Raw genomic sequence first — 20877 nt, forward strand, 5'->3', positions numbered from 1 at the left:
TAATAGAAGATTAATTGTTTTATTGATATCAGTATCTGTTTTTCTGTATTATCATATTTCGCAATGTTATGACTGTATGATTTGTAAACCTTTTTCATATCATCTGTGTCTGTGGTAGTTTTGTCTGGTCCAAAGATCACTTCTTGACGTGCTATATTATGAGCATCAAGCGATATTGGTATCATTGAACTCTCGTATAGAAGTGCCACTTTATAGTTAAAACGGGCAAGTGTTTTGTAATCAATGATTTACATGCGAAGCTGTCAATTTAAAAGTGATACAGTCCCCTGGTTCAAATAATGTTTGTTAGTCAACTCTATATCAAAAACAATGTATTTTGTGTTTTCTTCCGTAATTCATAATTAGGGCTGTACATCAAATTCAGGATCATCATTAGTGCCTGTTAATCACATTTGGAAACTAACAACGACAGTACAAACTAATGTACGCCTTATACGCGTAATTCCGTGTCATCAATAGAGCTTGAATTCCTTTAGGGAGGTACTAATTAAAAACAAAAAACTATTGTTGTCCACAACGAACTACATGAATCGAGCCAGGTGATTACTGACCCATCAGCTGCCCATGAAAGTTCTGGGTAGCGAAAAGCAGATTTGGGCAGTTAGGTCGCTTCTATTTGGACTCCTTCACTGACAAGGATTTGGACTCCTTCACTGACACCTTTAATACAGCTTTCACCGAGACTGCCTCTGAGCTCTTAGGCACTGAAACACCGCCATGTGAAGAAGCCATGGATCACAAAGGAAGTGCTTGAGCTCTGCGATAGGAGAAGAGAGTTGAAGTGTAAACGGAACAATCCAGATGGAGCAAGAGAATATAGGGAGGCCAACAAGTTGGTTACGAACGGAATTAAGGAAGCGAAGGAAAACTGGATTGGACAGCAATGTGAAGAGGTGGCGTCAAGCCTGAACAAGACCAACAGTAGAAAGGCATACCAACTGGTAAAGAATCTGACCACTGTAAAAAACAGCAGATCTGCAACTATACAGGGCAAGAACGGGAAGTCTTTAGTGGAAGAAAAAGAGATTCTTAGTAGGTGGACGGAGTACTGCTCTGACTTGTACAAATACGAACTGCAAGGTGATCCATCAATCCTAGACTGCCCACGGTTCTACCCAGATAATGAGGAAAGTCAGCCTGTCCTGCGAGAAGAGGTGGAAGCCGTTGTGAAAGCACTGAAAAATGGCAAGTCACCAGGCATAGATAACGTTCCAGGTGAGCTTGTTCAAGCAGCATGTGATGCAGCTATTGATGTGCTTACAAAGATATATGTAACAACATTTGGAGGACAGGCATATGGCCTACACCTTGGACACAGTCACTTGTGATTATACTCCCCAAGAAAAGAAATCTCCAGCTTCGTCAGAATTACCGCACTATCAGCCTCATCAGCCACCCCAGCAAAATAATGCTCAGACTCATCTTGAACAGATTGAAACCTCTGGCGGAGAACATCATTGCTGAAGAACAGACGGGCTTCAGAGCAGGAAGGAGTACCACAGAACAGATATTTAACCTTAGAATACTGTGTGAAAAACATCACCAACACCAGCAGGACCTATACCATGTCTTCATTGACTTTAAGAAGGCATTCGATAGGGTGTGGCATGCTGCACTTTGGGCCACCATGAGAACGTATAATATCAACCCAACACTAGTGTGTACTATCGAACAGCTGTACAGTAATGCCATATGAGTATTGTGCTGGCAAATGGAAACATATAGGCGATTAGTTTCAAACATCAGTCGGTGTGAGACAAGGTTGCCTGCTATCACCAACACTTTTCAACAAATTCCTGGAAAGAATTATGGCTGATGCATTAGAGAACCATGAGGGATCTGTTAGCATCGGAGGCAGAGCAGTATCTAATCTTCGCTTCGCTTCGCTGATGATATAGATGGCTTAACTGGCAGTGAGAAAGAACTCAAGTCCCTGATTAATAACCTCCATCAAACATCACAGAGGTATGGAATGGAAATAAGTGCCGCAGGAAAGACCAAGCTGATGACCAACAATCCAACAGGAATCAGTGAAACAGTGGAAATATTAAGTGATCAAAGGTTAGGCACAGTAACCAGCTTCAAATATCTTGGTGCGATTATATCAGATGAAGGGTCAAAACCTGAAGTGCTTTCCAGGATTGCACAAACAACCAGTGCCATCAGACATAGACTTTATGGTACTAATTTCGAGGAGCATAACAAACACCAAATTGGTGTCGTATGACCTTTGACATGCATGCATTCTTTTGTCGAGAGTTGACATGGTCTTTCAATTTGTGCCGAGTGTCCTTGTCAGACTTGACTATGCTTCAGTGGTCATGAAAGGATTCAATAGATAACCTCTTCCCCACTAATCCCCAGCTATTGTCTGAAATTGCTCCTCGGAAGATATATCATAACAACTCAGTCCTCAAATGATAGTCATATAACGACCAAAAGATAAATGACTGACTATCATTGAGGACTGAGTTCCGCAGTCTACAGTGCCATGGCAAAATTAAAGCCATTATGGAATGACAAGAACATCAGTGGGATCAAAAATCAAGCTAACGCGCACTCTCTTTCAGCCAGGTATGGTAAGCCATTTGTGACATAAACTGTTATTCATGTAGTAGATTAAGATGCATTTTGTAGAGTAAGTACTTTTAATAAAACTTGTTAACAAATAATATGTTCATTAAGAAGTAAAAAGATTAAAACTTTCAACTGCACTCACCAGGTTATTTTCCCAAATATTTCAGAACCAACTGGTTCCTTCCTCAGTGGGTGATGGTGTGTGAGATGCTGCTGAGATCAGTGTTTCTAGAAGATCTTCTACTAGAGTTGCCAGTTGGTTTCACTGATTTCAGCAAGCTGTTGTAAACTGGAGATAGTTCGTACCCCTGCGAGGTGTTGATTTTGGGCTGCGGGTCTCTCCTAATGTGGATCGCTTCACGAATTTTCCTTGTATCGTTCCTGCTGTCCTTTTCCAAAATGGTAACTCCGTCCCAGTCAATATTATGACCGGACTTGGTATGAGCAGATACAGGAGAATTGGCACTTGGAGCAACTGATTTATGCTCCTTAAGTCTGAACTTGAGTTTCCTTCCGGTTTCACCAATCTAAACTGAGTTACAATCCGTGGATGGAATGTGGTATATAACTCCTGTTTGATCTTCTTTTTCAGTACGGTCCTTAGGTGCTACCAGATTCTTACGCAGCGTGGTGAGGGGTCTAAAGGTGGCAAAAACCCCATACTGCTGAAACACACGGCGAAGTTTCTCACTGGTTCCCTTGACATATGGCAAGTTGATAGTCGCTTTGCATTTGGTGTTAGCATTCGCCGCAGAAGAGTTATCTGTTTGTTTTTTCGGTTTGCGAGCTTTGTGAAATGTCCAACGCTCGTATCCACAATTCTGGAGCGCGGACTGCACATGCGAGATTTCTTTCTCTCTGTCTAATGGGTCCGTAACTGCGAAATCCGCCCGGTGGAACAAAGTCCTGATTACGCTCAACTTATGCTCTAGCGGACCGGACGGTGGCTGTCAAAATTGAGGTACTGGTCAGTGTGTGTAGGTTTACGATACACACTGACCCGTAAAGAACCGTCCTCGGAACGCTTGACCAAAGTATCTAAGAAAGGAACCCGGGAAAGGAAGCTGTCCACCCGCCTCCGCTTCACATGTGAACTTTATGTGATCACTTTGCGAGTTGATATGCTCTGTGAATTCGCTGAAATGCTCCCGTTTAATAACTACGAACGTGTCGTCCACGTAGCGAAGCCACACTCTGTGTAAATGTGGTGCAGATTCAAGGGCTAAGCTTTCAAACTGTTCCATAAAAGATTGCATGTCGTTGGGGAAACAGGACCACCCATAGCGGCGCCATGTTTTTGTTTGAAGAATTGTCCGCGGAAAAAAAAAGTTGTATTTAGACAAAACTTTAACAGTCAAAGCACTTGCTCGGCGTTAAGATATGTCCTGGTTGTCCACGAAGTATCCTCCTCTAGGCGTACGCGAATTGCTTCAATAGCGTTGTCTACAGGTACACTGGTAAACAATGCAGTGACATCGTAAGCTATCGTAAGAAACAATCAATTCATCCGGGGCAATATTGAGGTCGCTCACAAAATCCACAAATTGCTTAGTGTCTTTAATGTGGTGAGGTGTTTTTCCAACAACTGAACTAAGAATGTCAGCCAAGAATCTCGAGGAGTTGTAACTAACTGACCCAATGCTGGAAACGATGGGTCTTAGAGGAACACCAGTTTTATGCACTTTGGGCAAGCCATATATCTTAGGCACATCACACTCTGTTGGAAACACTCTTTCTTTTAAAGCAAAGTCAATGGCCCCACAAGACTTGAGATCATTAAGAATCACTGAAAGCTCCTTTTTGTATTTCTCAGTAGGATCCTTGCATAGTCGTTCATAGGTGTTCATTGTTTGTTGTGTTTATAGGCTGACTGGGATTCCTTTGACGGATACCGCGGTGTGTTCTGCCACATCAACTTACCCTGATGGTGGATGCATTTCTTTCTGCGTTTTTTTAACCAGCCTTCGCTATTTTTATTCCCCTAAAAGGAGGGGTGGCGCTGCTCCAAAAATGTGGCAAATCCGCTCGGCCATTAAATAAGGTTAGCCAGCGCCCATACCCCCAGGGCCCACACCCGTCCCTTTCACAATACTCTCACTATAATAGAGACTCAGAGACGATTTCACAATTCAAATCACTTAATTAAGGGCTGGGGTATGAACGTTTGGACAGTATTTATTTTGGGACATGAGAGCACATCAGACATATCGAATTGCATTCTGAATACGAAGAATGTCACTCTGATATCAAATAATTTTGATTTTTGAAATTCGCAATTTAATACACATTTTATGGCAAATCATTAAAATTGATATTTTTGATATTTAACAGTACTTGAAGTAAACTTTATAAATCTGATGATTTATACTTAAAGTGTATGTAGGTGGGATGAAAAGCCGACGATCAATTGAAAATTTTGACCTTTCGTATTAAAGATATGGATTTTTTCCCAAAACACCAAAAAAAATTAGGTCTTTTGGGGAAAAAATCCATATCTTCAATATGAAAGGTCAATTGACTCGTCGGCTTTTCCTCCCTACTACATACACTTTAAGAATATATCATTAGATTTATATAATTTACTTCGAGGACTGTTATATATCAAAATTTGAAAAATATCAATTTTTATAATTTGTCATAAAATTTGTATTATATTGTGATTTTCAAAAATGAAAATTATTTGATATCAGAAAGATAATAGCTCGTATTCAGAATGCAATTCGATAGGTCTGAGGTGCTCTCATGTCCCACAAAAAATACTGTCGAAACGCAATAAACGCTCATTTTGGAACCCTTAAGGAATCGGCTATTACCGTTTGCACAGTATTTTTATTGAGAGTACACCAGTCATCGAATTGCATTCTGAATACGAGGAATCCGGGGGAGGGGCACTCACTAAAAATGGGTGACGGGGATGTACGGCCACATTGGCCCCCATTTTTCAACTACCTCTCACCCAATGACCCCTTTTTTATTATACTGAACTCCCTCTTACCCAATGGCCCCTTTTTTGTTTTCCTGTCACCAAAAGACCCCCTTTTTTCAAAAATTTTGGGGAAATTTATGATAATCTCTCACTAAATGACCCCGTTTTTTCAGTATTTTTCCTAACAATTTTCATTATGATGAATTTTTGAAATTTTTTTATCAACTTTAATATTTTGACCCAGCATTTTCCCAGTCTCACTGAATGCCCCCTTTTTTGGTCAGATTTCCCCGGTCTCACGGAAAGACCACCTTTTTAGGGGGCCTTAGTCTCACTGAAAGACCCCCCCCCCCTTTTCAGTGTAGCTCTCACCGAAAGACCCCTAGCTTCGAACTGCTGTCCGCACATCCCCGTCACTTCCAAATTCGAGTGTCTCCCCCCCCCCCCCGGGTCGAGGAATGTCCCTCTGTTATCAAATGAAAATTAGCGATATGATACACATTTGATGACAAATTATTAAAATTTGTTATTTTTTAATTTTTTTGATATTTAACAGTTCTCGAAGTAAACTTTATAAATCTAATGATAATGTACCAGCTGAAGCTTACTTCGAGGACTGATATTTAAAATATCAATTTTCAATGGTTTGCCATAAAATGTGTATTATATAATACTACTACTACTAATAATAATTATTAACAATAATAATAAATGATAATTACATATTGACAGAACCATAGAGCATAATTATATTTAAATTCAAAATACAATGATGTCATGAAACGTTTTGTCTATTGTGACCACACCTTATAATAATCGATGATAATCATGTACCACACCCTTGCCTGGTTACTCACTAGGCCTATCATACCTAACATCACATGCACGTAAAGTTCGGGTTGCGAAAAATAACATTTTACATGTATTTTGAATACTTTTTAAGTAGAGTTACGAAAAACTGCTAACTCTTGACTGATTTCACTATCCAACCATATCATGATATTGTACTCCTAATGTACTGCCAATGTACGTGTTGCATATGTTTGGAATGAGATTAAAAATGAAAATCAATCCTTTCTACTGAAAATTCAATCGAAAAAGATTTGTCCCTAGCTTAAATCGCTAAAAGATTGAGAATCACTCCTTTTGATTGAAAAAAAAAGTTTTAAAAATTCAAATCACTCGACTGAATATACAATCAAAAACGATTGTCCCTAATTCGGGACGGCATACGATTGAAAATTCAATCTTTTTGATTGAATATTCAATCGGGCAATTCAAGAGAGTACTCTGGTTCCATTTGTCATAAGGCCTATCACCGATTTTTCCATGTTAATGCATAACGAACGAACCGTGTCAAATGAGACATTTTTGGGCAGGTTATCAATTTTGAGGTTTTTACATATCTTAAATATAGAGATATTTTGCTCCACAACGCCGCTTTTCCCCAATGAAATCAGACATTCCTAAGCGAAGATATTGAGTTCGTAAGTAAGTTATGGTATTATAAATTGGAAATTGAGATATCGGTCTTCAAATATATTATTGGCAATGTTGAGAGTAGGAAAATGTCTCAAAAATGCAAGATGCCAGTTATATTCCGGTCTTAAACTATCAGACAATATTTTAAACATTAATAACATCACAAATTCGCAACAAACCCTTGCGAAAAAATCACCCCGGGCAGATTTTTGCTATTTCTCCATTTACGATCCTGCCCAAAAGTGTCTCCTTTTGACATGACATGTCACATATTACAATAAGACCGCCAATAATGATTTGAAAAAACAACAACAACAACACCCATATTTTTAGGCCTATAATTAATTGTTTGAATTCAAAATCATTCATGCCCATGACCTATGCATGCCCCGCCAATGACATCATCAAAACAGAATCCCACTGTTTACCTCTTCAACGAAAACCTCTTTCAGGTTTTATTTGTTGATATTGATTAATTTCAATACATGGTCATTGTGTCAAGAGGATTTCTTTACATGGGCCGTTATTGATGTGTGGTAATACATTTACCACCCAATCAAGCGCTATTGATTACATTATATCCGACAAATTGGGCGCTTTTACACACATTGGGTGGATTTACTATTGTTATCTATATATTGAGGCGTTATTTTGGGTGCATAATTTACAGTTTGGTGGTATTTACGAATCGGTGATCCATATCGATAGCGTCTTTGACTACCACCCACTTTGTCGGTGGTTCCCGTTGTAAATTGGACTACAGTATGAAATAGTGAGCAATTAAAGAATGAACCATTGTGAGTTGAGAACTGGAATTAAATTTCAATTTGGGAGGATCGATGTTTGAATGATGATGTTCATGTTAAATAGTAATACATGTATAACATCGTAAGGACACATGCTAGCCTTAAGTAATATTTTACTTATAAGGAATTTACCAATGGATTTGATCAAATCAACAATGAAGAAGATGTAAAGTTACAATTTGCCAAGGAGGAATATTCATATCGAGAGGATTCTGGAACCAGGGCCAACATCACACGAGAAACAGGATCTTTACCAACAGTACATTACGTTTATATAAAATATTGTGAATCTACAAGATGTTTGGAAGATCATTTATAATGACATGTTCTTTAAGCTGTCAAAGTCGACATCATTATCAGAACTGAAGTCAACAGCATCGCCATATTCCAGAAGATAAAACAGATCTTTACCATAACGAGGACTTCATTGCCTACAATCTTGCCTACAGTATTATACAGTTAACGATATTTAAGATGTCTTCGTTTCGATCGAATAACAGAACGTTGGTGCTGAGTCAATTTTGTTTTCTTATTTTATGTACAATTTGGATTGGTCATGCAAAGGGACAAGGTAGGATAATTGTCTGTTTTCAAACTTCGTCATAAACTTTCGAATTACAGTCTTTCTTGTTAAAAAATAATGGCTATAGTATAAACATGAAAAAGAAAGAAAGAAGGAAAAAAACTATTTCGCCTATCATGCATGTTCGCTTTTGGTCTTTTTTCATTCCCTTTTTTTATTTCTTTCTTCTAATTTGCAGGTCCAAAGCAAAGTGATTTTTTTTTTTTTTGGGGAGGGGCACTCAACACAAATGACCATACGGGTATGCTCCCGGAGAGACCCCCTTTTGGATTTCGCAGCTCGAAAGACCCCTATATTTGACCAAAATAGAACTCCGAAAGACCCTTGATTTTGATAATTTCAGCTCTGAAAGATTTTTTCAGGCGATTTTCAACCAGAAAGCCAAGGTAGACCCTTGATTTGGACTGTTCGCAGCTCCAAAAGTCCCTGTTTTACTTGTTCGCAGCTCCAAAAGACCCCCTATCGGTACGTAGTCAGCTCCCAAAGACCCACCGCCTCAAAATTGCGGGGGAGCATACCCACCAAAATTTTTTGACAACTACTAATCATGCTAATAGTCTCCCACAGTGAAAACATTTAATATGGCCATAAAACTAATTCCCCTTTGTTGTGCCCTCAAGTAATATACCCAGGTCTTCCATAAAAAAAGAGTATCTGATGTTGGCGTATAGTCTAAGAAGATTTGAATTTATAGACCTAGGTTTTGAATTTACTAGGTTTAATACCTGATCATCATGAAAGATTTCTTACTTCTGTGATCATATGTAGCATAACTTGAGTGAAATATTCAACCCTAACTCTAAACCTACAACTACTATAAAGTAACTATAAACTCAACTATAACTCTAGACTCAACTATAACTCTCTAATTATTACTCTCAATCCAGCTACAATTCTAACTGCAACTATAAATGCAATTATAATCCAACTACAATTATAAATGATTATAAAAATGTGATTACAACTATAACTACAACTACAACTACAATGTCAATGATAAAAATACATTTACTCGTTGAGGACTTGTTCTCAAGTTGTAGAACTTTCTTTAAAAGAACCTTTTTAAGAGCAGGCCCACTGCCAGAGCTACCGTGATGTACAATTAATTTGTACATGAAGCCTGAGCTTAAACTGGTCACATGCACACTCGGTCTTTCGCAGGTTTCAACAGGTTTAAGTATAGGATTTATTCTGACCAAATTATATTGTATGGGGTTGGTGACGTCAGCTTTACCCCGATTGCAACATTAAAATGGCGGTGTATTTGAAGCGACACTTCATGCCCATATGCCAAATTTTGGGGTTAGTAAATATACAAATATTTATAACTGTCTATCAAAATATAAACACAAGGTGAAAAATGGATACAATAAAATTAATGTATAACTTCCACCAAGTATAACAATTATGACCATGGATTTCAAACAATAATATGCCTATTTGTTTTATATCTCTTTGGCTAAGACAATAAACAACCTGTATGGTACCGGTACATATCGTCCGGACTTTCTCAAAATTTGGTGAGGGAGGCCCTTTATTTGTTAATTTGTTACAACTTTACTATTCATTTCTGTGTAAAATTTTGAGAAGCCTGGGCCCCTAGTATTTTTGTTAACTCCCCAAAGTCCTACCCCTAGCTTGAAGAAAGTTTGCATTGTGTTTTTAAATGAAGGGAACAAATAAGAGACATAACAAATATATCGTCAGCCCTCGAATTAAGGATCTGAAGGGGCACGGCAACTTTTTTAGAGCAAGTTGAAAATTGCCTTGGATTTTCACTTAAAAGGCAAGGCAGCAGGGCAGTTTGTAATATTTCAAGAGGGCATCATGGCAACTGTTGAAAATTTGAGAAGGGCACCAAGGCAATTTCTCAAAAGTGAAGAAAACACACACAAACATAGATAGATGATTTTATAATGAAGGGGCAGGGCTGGGGCACCAACGGCAACTTCATTAGAGGGCATGGCAAGTGACTGCCTTGGGTAAAGGCCATATTTTGAGGGCATTACGGCAGTGGGGGTGGGCACCCACAGCAAAATGCCATGGGTGCCGTGGGTTAATTCGAGGGCTGTATATCGTGTCACATATGTACATGAAATAGAAAACATAAATTTGTTTTTGAATTACAAATGAATGCAATTTGTTTTTTTATTCCCATACAGCATGTGATAGTTCTCCATGTGAAAATGGCGGTACATGTCTGTCTTTTGCAAGTTTTTATGTGTGCAGCTGTCGATCCAACTTCCAAGGCTCCAACTGTGAGGAAGGTAAGTAAACACTACGGCTAGGTTAACGTCCTGAGCACTTGCCGGCGAACACCCAGTCATTATTGCGTGAAAAGGACAGGTGACCCCAGGGTCACTTGATGCATCATGCTATGCAGCATGTGCGATGAATGAAGAACCTGTAATTATGATGTGTTTTGATTAGCCTACCAGGACCCTACTTCTGTATTTAAGTGGTATACATAAATGCTGTATGTTAGCAAATAAGTGATGATTGATAAAAAAAAGGCTAAGGAGCATAATTATTATGTCTTGAACTGCAAAACAAGCAAACAAATAAAATTATTAAATTAATCATACAAGAAACCTGTGCAGCACATATAATGTACAGTACTTCACATGCAAGTGGTATAATCTGTTACACATGTTTAAAATGGTATGCCTCCTTCAGCAGTCTAACTTATTACACAATTGATTTAAATCAATATGAAGGCAAATGGTAAACCTTTTTGCAACAGGTGCTCATATGTGTTTCATCAAAATGGGAAATATATGTTCTCATTCCTACATGTAATTCAGGTGTTGATACATTGCACAGAGGTATTTGAGTCTAAATGACTTAAATATTTAATTATTTCAACCACTAATTATCAACATTTTAATGATTATATATCTTAACAATGTTTTTGTTGTAGCCATCACCGCATGTACCAGCAGCCCGTGTCAGAATGGAGGGGTGTGTATTCTGCAGACTGGTGTGTCAGGATACGTCTGCATCTGTCAAGATGGATGGCTTGGAGACAATTGTGACATAGGTAAGTTGACACGTGTCAGAATGGAGGGGTGTGTATTCTACAGACTGGTGTGTCAGGATACGTCTGCATCTGTCAAGATGGATGGCTTGGAGACAATTGTGACATAGGTAAGTTGACACGTGTCAGAATGGAGGGGTGTGTATTCTGCAGACTGATGTGTCAGGATACGTCTGCATCTGTCAAGATGGATGGCTTGGAGACAATTGTGATATAGGTAAGTTGACAGGTGTCAGAATGGGGGGTGTGTATTCTGCAGACTGGTGTATCAGGATATGTCTGCATCTGTCAAGATGGATGGCTTGGAGACAATTGTGACATAGGTAAGTTGACATGTGTCAGAATGGAGGGGTGTGTATTCTGCAGACTGGTGTGTCAGGATACGTCTGCATCTGTCAAGATGGATGGCTTGGAGACAATTGTGACATAGGTAAGTTGACATGTGTCAGAATGGAGGGGTGTGTATTCTGCAGACTGGTGTATCAGGATACGTCTGCATCTGTCAAGATGGATGGCTTGGAGACAATTGTGACATAGGTAAGTTGACATGTGTCAGAATGGAGGGGTGTGTATTCTACAGACTGGTGTATCAGGATACGTCTGCATCTGTCAAGATGGATGGCTTGGAGACAATTGTGATATAGGTAAGTTAACATGTGTCAGAATGGAGGGGTGTGTATTCTGCAGACTGGTGTATCAGGATATGTCTGCATCTGTCAAGATGGATGGCTTGGAGACAATTGTGACATAGGTAAGTTGACATGTGTCAGAATGGAGGGGTGTGTATTCTGCAGACTGGTGTGTCAGGATACGTCTGCATCTGTCAAAATGGATGGCTTGGAGACAATTGTGATATAGGTATGTGAACATGTGTCAGAGGGGTATGTATTCTACAGATATATATGATCATATGGCTAAAAATGTTTGTCTCAAAAAAAAAAATTGAAAAAAAAAACCTAAGCAATATGTCATAAGGGACATAACTAGCTTTAATTAAACCGGGCGCTACAAGGAGTCGGACGCAATATTTTTAGCTCTGCGATTTCGCAGTTTTAATCTTCGTTTATCAACTTATTTTCTTGCCATCCTTCGTTAATTATGACTTTAGGTGTTTTTTAACTCTTCAAGCTTAGCTTGACCGTGCGTATGGCACTTTTAATCAACGTTTTAGTCGGATTTTCGTTCATTCCTGTTTTCGATTTTGGATGTTGTAGTAAATTGTGCGGGACGGCCATCTTGGATTTTTAACTTCGTGTACATTTCGGCATTTCTGAAGGTTGATCATTTGGCAAAGTCCCAGTAATTGAGAGAAATTTCACCCTAAAATTACTTTTCAAAGAGGTTACTCTGTCCCCTGCACTACTGGTTATGCCCTTGTGTGTGATTTCTTTAAAGTCAAAAAGTGTAATGTGTGTTTTTTAGCTGCATTATTGGGCTGAATTTCTACAAACAATATAGCAAAACAAAACCACAGAAACACAGCACCAATTTGATAAATTGCACAGGGCCTGATGTGCTGAATAGTTTTGAGATATGTCATTTTCATATTTATGAATATTAATGAGCTTATTTGCATATTTATTCTAACATTTTTCAATGTGAACTGATTTTGTAATTACAGAGGAAGGGCCTTGTCAAAGTCTACCATGTCAGAATGGAGGAACATGTGTTAATCAGCAATTCTTCTACACATGCACATGCCCAGATGGCTGGGTTGGCAGCACTTGTGACATACGTAAGTATACCTACATTATATGAAGAGCTTATTTCTTATTTACCTGTGCGGTGCAAAATTGCAATGGGTTGTGATGCTATAGGTATTATAATTTCAGTTGGATGCACCATTACAAAGCAAACAGTGGATGGATGCACAGTAACAATACTGTGTGAGGCCTTTGTTATGGTAAATAATGGCTTGTTGATGGTACAACTCATTGTTGCTCATATTAAACTTAATATTAAAATATAATTGATAATATGATTTTAATTTATTTCTTTTTCTTCCCTCACAGAATTTGTTGCTGATCCATGCGCAAGTGACCCATGTAGTAATGGTGGCACCTGCAATGCATTTGGTAGTGATTTCTCCTGCACATGCCCTAATAACTGGTCAGGAACTACATGTGAAGAAGGTATGATGTTTATGATATTGAGTGGCTTTGCGGGTTATACAAGAATATTTTTAGGAAGTTATTCTTGAATCATCCATAAATAATCCATTCAATAATAGTATCTATGGTGCTATTGATAATAAGCCATATTGGCATGAGAAGTTCACAATGCATTGTGGGACAGTTTTTGCAGTTTTGGGACACTTTGCCCTCTGACCTATTGGGAAAATTCTGGAAAATTGGTTTTTGTGTGTACAAAATTATAATCTAAAATGTTTTACAAGAATAAAAACAAACCCCCCAAAACATGGTTATTTTATAAATTAATTGTATAAATATTTTTAATGATAACATTTTTACAATAATAAATAAATTAATAATAATTACAGCAATTTTTCCGATATGCCAGAGGTCAAAGTGTCCCAAAACTGCTCTCAAAAACCGGAAGTTACAATGCTGATTGGGATTATACCATAATCCATGCATAACTTATATTGGTGAACTGGGCATAAGTATACAATACTAGGTGATATAATTTTATTAGAATAATGTTTTCAAACTATGTAACTTACAATACTTTGGGTTACAGGCTTTTTGAAGTCCACAACTGTTTGAATTTCACTCTTTCAAGGGGGTGCTGAAACTGTCAATTTGGCGCTCCCTCCAACACGGCACTTGAGGCACATGCCGATTGTCTACCCTAGCTATAAGACTCTCAGCCTATACATTTGTATGCCACTTGCTGCTCATACCATCCACATGCAAATACCAGTCTAGCTCCCTTATTTAGAAGACATTTCAGATCCGCTTCACAGGTACATTGTAATTTGGAGAATGCAAGACCACTATCTTGAAAACAGAAACTGGACTCACATAATTCATGTTATTTTTTTTGTTCTTCTTTTTCAGGGAACCCATGTTTAAGTAATCCTTGCCAAAATAGTGCAATTTGCAACAATTTTGTGACATTCTTCACATGTAGCTGTATAAATTTCTGGGAAGGAAGAGTATGCGATGAAGGTATGTATGGAATGGACCCCAAATTGGTCTTGAGGTTCCACTAAAGTAATTTGACAAAAAAGAAAATGATTCTTTGAAAAGAATATCAGAATGGCATATTCTTTTACACTTAAAACAATTAATGTTGGTGGCCAGATTAATTTGCTAATTTGTTAATCTTTTCAAAGTTATTGACAAGAAATTATATTAAATTATGTAAGATGTGTCCAACTACTAACAACAAATTTAAAGCAATTCGTCGGTCGCAACACATAGTGGCGTATAGCCATTTTCCAAATTTTCCGTTTTACATAGTGGCATATAGGTTTAGAGTTAGCTAATATCCTATAATAGTTATTTCTTGTTAACTATTAAAGATACAGTTTAATAGTTTGAACCTTAAACTTTAATTTTAAGTGGAATCGGGCCACTGAGAGATAACAGTGGAGGAGTATCGACTCCGTTAGTAGTAGCATATCCTTCAAAAACGTTTTGCTCGGAGAGGTAGTTTGTCCTTCACGTACGCCACTATGTGTTGCGACCGACGAATTGAATTAGAATCAAGATAATTGCCCAGCTAAAATTCTCTATCTACCTTAATTTTTTCATTCAAATGAGACTACACCTTCATATTATGACAAGACTTATTTCATTTCAATATTTCCATCTAGGACCATGTGCTAGTGATCCTTGCCTAAATAAAGGGACTTGTACAGATGCTAATGATGCTTCCTCATACACCTGTGTCTGCGCTGATGGTTGGCTGGGAGATAACTGTCAAATCTGTAAGTATTGTATGACCATGACACCTGTGCATATGATTATAAGCTTTACAAGAGAGGAGAATAGTTGTTAAAATTTCCCAATAATTGTTGTTCAATATACCAATCAATTTCTAGTCCCTCAGATTTTTACTGAATAACTGTATGTCACCAGTTGACATGCCCAGTAAAAATAGATTTGTCATCCGGGCAAGTGGCAACCATTAATCACTTGAGTAGAGGAGTGACCACCTCATATTTTCAGCAGCAGAGACATAGAAGAGTGATGGCAGGGGGATGTGCTGGAAATGTAGTTAACTATTGAGGAACTGGACGTTACGGCTACCCAAAGGTTTTCAGTAGTACTGGTGGCAAAGTAGTTTCAGTACTTACACATGACAACCATTACTTTGATAGTCAGTCACTAGAAACATGCTGTTTGTTTGGGAATAGGATTTTGGGTTGGTTGGTAATGCTAGGTGACAAAAGAAAACACTGAATCAATCATGCTGGTTACTAAAAGATATACCAAAATAATGGCATGGCATTACTTGTTGAACTCTTGTCAATAAAATTGCACATTAAGGGAGTGAGAGAGTGAGAAGTGAAAGGGGGTGCCATGGAGAGAGAGAGGCATACTTCTATAGTTGTTTCTGTGACATTTTATAGAAGTCCAATGTTTCAGGTTAATAGTTCTATTTTAAGACCGTTTTGTAGATAATATTAATTAGATTGTGTTGAACTGTATTTAGTAGCTTCACTGCACTACACATGTCCATGTTTATTCTGTGAAAAATTAACAATCAAATTCAACTGCAACAGAGGATTTATCCTAAATAAATTCAAGTTACTTTGTATTTACTGAATTTAATCTGGTTAAACTTGAATTGGGTTATTCCAGTTGAAATCCATACACCCTCTGGAAGACTTACTACATGTATGGAAGATGTGACTTTAATCTTCCACACAGGGAGTGTGAATTTCAAATGGGGTTACTTGAATGTGTGACTCCATTTGAACTATACACCCCTGTGTAGGAGATTAAGGTCATGAATTCCATAGGGGGTGTATAGATTTCAACTGGAATAGCCCATTGCAAACTTTTTACTGTCAAATTTAGTAAAACTAACTTGATGTCATTAATTGCACTATGTTTATATGTGTTGTTTGAGTTTGTTTTTAACAGATTATATTTGCACTTTTCACAGCTGATCCATGTTTGAGCAATCCATGTAATTCCAATGGCGATTGTATTGCATCCGTGTCTGGATATACATGTTCTTGTTTTGTTGGCTTTGATGGCCAAAACTGTGACATTGGTAACTAACATCTTGTTTTATTACTGTTTATAATTAATACTCAGAAAAACATTACCATTCATTTTAACTCGCATCTTTATATATATTGATATTTATTAACCACAGTATAATGATAATATTACAATTTCCATTAAATGAACAAGCAGGCCTAAAATTTTTTTGAGAATCCATTCTTTCAGATATTCTCCTAAACTGATTTGGGTGAATGTAAGGAGATTCTTGTACATTTTTTGAGCATAAATGGGAGAGAATCTAAACATTCACGTAAAATGCTGTTGCCAGAATCCAAATGCACTCACGTAAGATGAAACACAATTCTACCCCTGCCAAGTTTATTTTTGATAAAATGTTACACATAAATTGTGTGTCAAGATATTATATAGCCTATATATTTTGGAGTCAGTTTTAAGCAATTACCTTTTTCACCTTAATTTGTACATCTGTCAAAATGCTACTGGAAGTCAATTTGACTGAAATTCCTTCCCACAATACAGCACACATGGTGCTAACAATGCATCCATTAGCACCCCACAAATGCAATTCCCATGCGATGTATGCTACAGGTTGTTCTACATGTAGGGCATGCAATAGCAGGTTAATTTTAGTCACACTGACTCCCGCTTAAGAAACCCAGGATCCATGTGTTGTATAAGCCCATAGAAATAATCATATGCTGTATGTAAAACAGCAACAAAAATGATCAGAACTGTAAACATTTTGAAACTTTGTCACTAAAGTAGTTTTTTTTCTAACACATACATGTATAACTTTGTGTGATGTTTTCACTGCACTTTGCACATTTGTCACCTTACCTTTAGCTGATCCATGTGAGAGTAGTCCGTGTGTTAATGGCGTATGTCGTAATAATGGGACTGAATATTATTGTGAGTGTCTTAATGGTTGGATTGGTGTCAACTGTCACATAGGTAATGTATTAACACTAACATTACACAGTTTGATTTAATAAGAATGGTTTCACATGTACACCCCCACACATAATATACCAGCACTTAAGTGATCGGATAGCAACATTTGTATAGTATTTTTTGTGGGACCTGAGCACATCAGACACACCAATTTGCATTCTGAATACGAGGAATGTCCTTTTGATATCAAATAATTTTGATTTTTTTGAAATTTGTGATATAATAAAAAATTTATGGCAAATCATTAAAAACTTTGATATTTAACAGTCCTCAAACTTTATAAATCTAATGATTTACCTTACTTGGATTTATTTAAATCTAATGATATGTACTTAAAGAGTATGTAAACTGGGAGGAAGAGCTGTCCATCATTTGAAAATGTTGACCTTTTATTTTGAAGATGTAGATTTTTGTCCCAAAAAGACCTAATTTTTTTGATATCAAAAGCCGATGGTTTAGTACGCACGGGACAAGGAACTTACTGCTAATTGTTTTGTTATAACCGTACAAAACTCGAGGAGCTGATCCTGGTTGCGAAGGCCAATTGTGAAATGTCCCTGAGTTGTTGTTTAATGGTTTATGGAGTTATATGATAGTGGTCAGCGACAAGTGTGCTAAGGCTTGTGGATCAACGTCTAGGCATTGCGCCTGTGCATAGCGCAATATAAATCACTGCTCCATAGGCCACTGTGTCGTAATTTTGTTCTAGTGTACCAGAACGAAATACAAATTTGACAATATTTTTGCTAAATAAATTAATCTGTAAGAATTATTTTGTACATAAACAATATATAGCCAGAGGTTTCCAGTGATATAAAAGTCTTAAATTTTTTGTGAAAAGTGGGGGGATGAGGGTGTAAATTTTAAAATTGTAACTTTTAATTATGATATTTGAGGAATAACATTTTTTTGTAACCTTTTAATTATGATATTTGAGGAATAACATTTTTTTGAATTTAATATTTCTTCCCACAGTGGATCCATGTGACAGTGCACCCTGTTTAAATAATGGGCAGTGTAGCGGTACTGAGACGGAATATACATGTTCATGTCAAGATGGATGGACAGGGACTAACTGTGAAATAGGTAAGTGATTATGATGAAGCAAAAAATAGTGAGCCAAAAAGAAGAGTGACACTGCATGTGAATTGAGTAATACTGCACATTGTTTTTGCACATTGATTTTGCACATTGATTGTCTGCAGGAGTATTCAAACAAATTTGTATGCTTAAAGGTGGGTGGTTCAATTGGGCTGTTCCAGTTACAATCCATACACCCCTATGGAAGATATGACCTTCATCTCCCACACAGGAGTGTAGATTTCAAATGGAGTCACCCATTCAGGTATGGTAATCCCATTTGAAATTCACACTCCTTGTGTAGAAGATTAAAGTCATGTTTTCCATAGGGGGTGTATGGATCTCATCTGAACTAGCCCATATTCAGATTGATGATGATGATGTTTTCTATCATACCTGATGGTGTGTCATCAAAACAATCTTTTCCCCCAATTTTGAGGTACGTTGTAAACATGGTAAAATGCTCCAGTTGTTTGGAAATTAAATTAAAATGTTTGACCACAATGGCCCATAGAACAGGACATACTGTAGAAGTGGTTATTTTTTGTGTGGAGTTTAATTCGCCGCATTTTGCTAATTTTTGAACTGACTTTCATACATATTCGTGTGTTGTTAAATTCACGTAAAAATGCAAAAATAAAATCCTTGCAAAAATAACCACATTTACAGTACATGTTGGGGTGGTATACCACCATAGAGGATAGGGCTTGTTGCTCGTACCATCTTAAGGAAGCATCTTAGGCCCAACAATAATTGGGGTTATGAGAAAAATATGAGTATTCTTTGGGTGCTGAAATCTCAAATTTGATGGAGTGAAGGCAGTTTGGTCACCCACCTTTAATATGTTATTCATATAAAGTTACCGTATTTTGTGAAAAACTGTTTTTGAATTGATAGAAGTTTTAACTAACTTGCAACAATACTTTGGAATACAAGAGTGTGAACTATTTGACAATCCTTATTGCAATTTTATCAAAAATCATATTTTAACTTTTGTAAATAAAGTTTGAACTTGAAAATTGTGCTACGTATGTGTCATTTAAGTTATTTACAAGAACAAAAGCGTAAATTTCCAAATTACCTCAATCACAGATTGTATGATTTGAGTAGTTTCTTTGTTTTATGAGATATTTTGTATCCAGACAAAAATTAAATTTGTACTAAAATGTATTAATTTGCATAAGAGTAAACATTTTCAAACAACCAGTTCCATCATTGCAAAGTATTGACAATATCAGTATTGCTAATGATTTTTGTGACTTTGTTTTGAATTTTTGCACATTAATGTGTTGCTGCACTGCACCATGTTTTATTTGTTTGTTGTGAAATGTTTTCTCCAGTTGGGGATCCATGTTTAATTCAAGCTCCATGTCAGAATGGTGGTGTCTGCAACAACACAGCAGTTGGTGAATTTGAATGTGATTGCCCTAGAGAATGGGCTGGTACCATATGCGATAAGGGTAATCATACATTTTGTTATTAATAATAGGTCATTTAGTAATACCCCCAAAACCTTTGCTAATTTATCCTGGTATACATCATCATCGGTGTGCACATTTTAAAATATTGATGCCCACATTGTTGCTGCGCAGTTCAATGTGTGCAGTAGCAATGTGCACGTCTACTAAGAAGTACATTGCCAAAAGATCTGGATATTACTGATATAGTGAATTTTTACATGAATACAAACAATTTTTAGCATTCATATTTGCTTTGACTGAGAGGGTTGAATAGCTCTACATGTAATGTTGAGTTGTTTTATTTACCAATTTGTTTGAAATGATCAATTAGCCAACAAGCTAGGTGATTAATTAACACAGCTTTAAAATTCAAGTGCATTGTACTGTCGAACACCAAACTACACACTGGAATTATTAACATTTATTATGCTTTTATAAGTTTTTAGGAACAATTTATGAACAAAATGGTGCTGATTAAGTTCACATATGGAAAATTACAGATGTACTATAGTACTCTGTTATAAACACACACCAATATCAGATGCAAAAGTATATTATGAATGAACTTGTAACAACAGTTTTAGGGAATGTGTACATATGAATTTGAACCCCAATCAAAATGATCACCATACAATGTCTACCACATGTTCTATCATTCCAAAAGGTACAAGATCCAGTTATCAGATATGTAACCACATCACGGATGATCATGAATAATCGTTGTATTTACTAACTTACACTGTACTAAATTGTATTGTTTCCTGCACATCATATTTTGATTGTCATTAG

General features: G+C 37.1%; 1 protein-coding gene across 1 annotated transcript in view; it reads left to right on the plus strand.

Annotated features, from left to right (window-relative positions):
- The first annotated feature begins 8084 nt into the window (after positions 1 to 8084).
- LOC140166882 (uncharacterized) overlaps positions 8085 to 20877 on the plus strand; it is a 107243-nt gene continuing 94450 nt past the window's right edge. The window contains 11 exon segments of the mRNA XM_072190368.1: positions 8085 to 8383; positions 10558 to 10662; positions 11316 to 11435; positions 13054 to 13167; positions 13445 to 13564; positions 14453 to 14563; positions 15214 to 15327; positions 16512 to 16622; positions 17441 to 17548; positions 18524 to 18634; positions 19969 to 20088. Coding sequence (XP_072046469.1) covers positions 8287 to 8383; positions 10558 to 10662; positions 11316 to 11435; positions 13054 to 13167; positions 13445 to 13564; positions 14453 to 14563; positions 15214 to 15327; positions 16512 to 16622; positions 17441 to 17548; positions 18524 to 18634; positions 19969 to 20088 — 1231 coding nt within the window. The 5' untranslated portion in view covers positions 8085 to 8286.

Source organism: Amphiura filiformis, chromosome 12, assembly GCF_039555335.1.
Source record: "Amphiura filiformis chromosome 12, Afil_fr2py, whole genome shotgun sequence".
Classification (NCBI taxonomy): domain Eukaryota; kingdom Metazoa; phylum Echinodermata; class Ophiuroidea; order Amphilepidida; family Amphiuridae; genus Amphiura; species Amphiura filiformis.